General features: G+C 65.9%; 1 protein-coding gene across 1 annotated transcript in view; it reads left to right on the forward strand.

Moving 5' to 3' along the window:
- The window catches only part of LOC108445296 (putative F-box protein At1g47300), a 1,958-nt gene extending 1,346 nt beyond the window's left edge, over positions 1–612 (forward strand). The window contains exon 2 of the mRNA XM_017728624.1: positions 5–612. Coding sequence (XP_017584113.1) covers positions 5–242 — 238 coding nt within the window. The 3' untranslated portion in view covers positions 243–612. The remainder of the gene's footprint in view (positions 1–4) is intronic.
- Positions 613–733: the final 121 nt, after the last annotated feature.

Genomic DNA, 733 nt, shown 5'->3' on the forward strand with positions numbered 1-733 from the left:
GGAGCCGGGAGCGGCGGCGGGAGCAGGAGGAGGAGGAGGAGGATGAGCAGGAGGAGGAGAAGGAGGAAGATGAGAAGGAGGAGGATGAGGAGGAGGCCGAGGCAGCTCCGGAGGGCGGGGAGAGCCCCCTGACCGGGGAGAAGGTGGCAGGGGGCAGCGCTGAGGCCCTGCTCAGTGACCTGCACGCCTTCTCGGGGACAGCGGCCTGGGGGGACGTGCGGCCACACGTCACCGCCTTGTGATGCCATCGTCCTGACATCACCACCCCGTGATGTCACCTCCCAGTGATGTCACCACCCCGTGATGTCACCACTCTGTGATGTCACCTGCCCGTGATGTCACCTGCCCGTGATGTCACCACCCCGTGATGTCACCTCCCTGTGATGTCACCACCCTGTGGTGTCACCTGCCCGTGGTGTCACCACCCCGTGATGTCATCATCCCGTGATGTCACCTCCCTGTGATGTCACCACCCCGTGATGTCAGCTGCCCGTGGTGTCACCTCCCTGCCAGCAAAGGGACCCCTTCTCTGTCCCCTGCCTGCCCCCAGCCGAGGCTCCCGGTTGGCTGCAGGGGCCTGGGCACTGACCAATAAAAGCAGCTCTGCCTGGATCGGGGGCGTGGTTTGCAGAGGTGGGCGGAGCCAATCGGAAGGGCATGGCAAAGGGGGAGGTGCTTGGTAAAGGGGCGGGGCATCAGAGGGGGCGGAGCCTGCACCCTCCCCTGGTGGGGC

This window comes from Corvus brachyrhynchos, unplaced genomic scaffold, assembly GCF_000691975.1.
Source record: "Corvus brachyrhynchos isolate BGI_N302 unplaced genomic scaffold, ASM69197v1 scaffold1103, whole genome shotgun sequence".
Lineage (NCBI taxonomy): Eukaryota > Metazoa > Chordata > Aves > Passeriformes > Corvidae > Corvus > Corvus brachyrhynchos.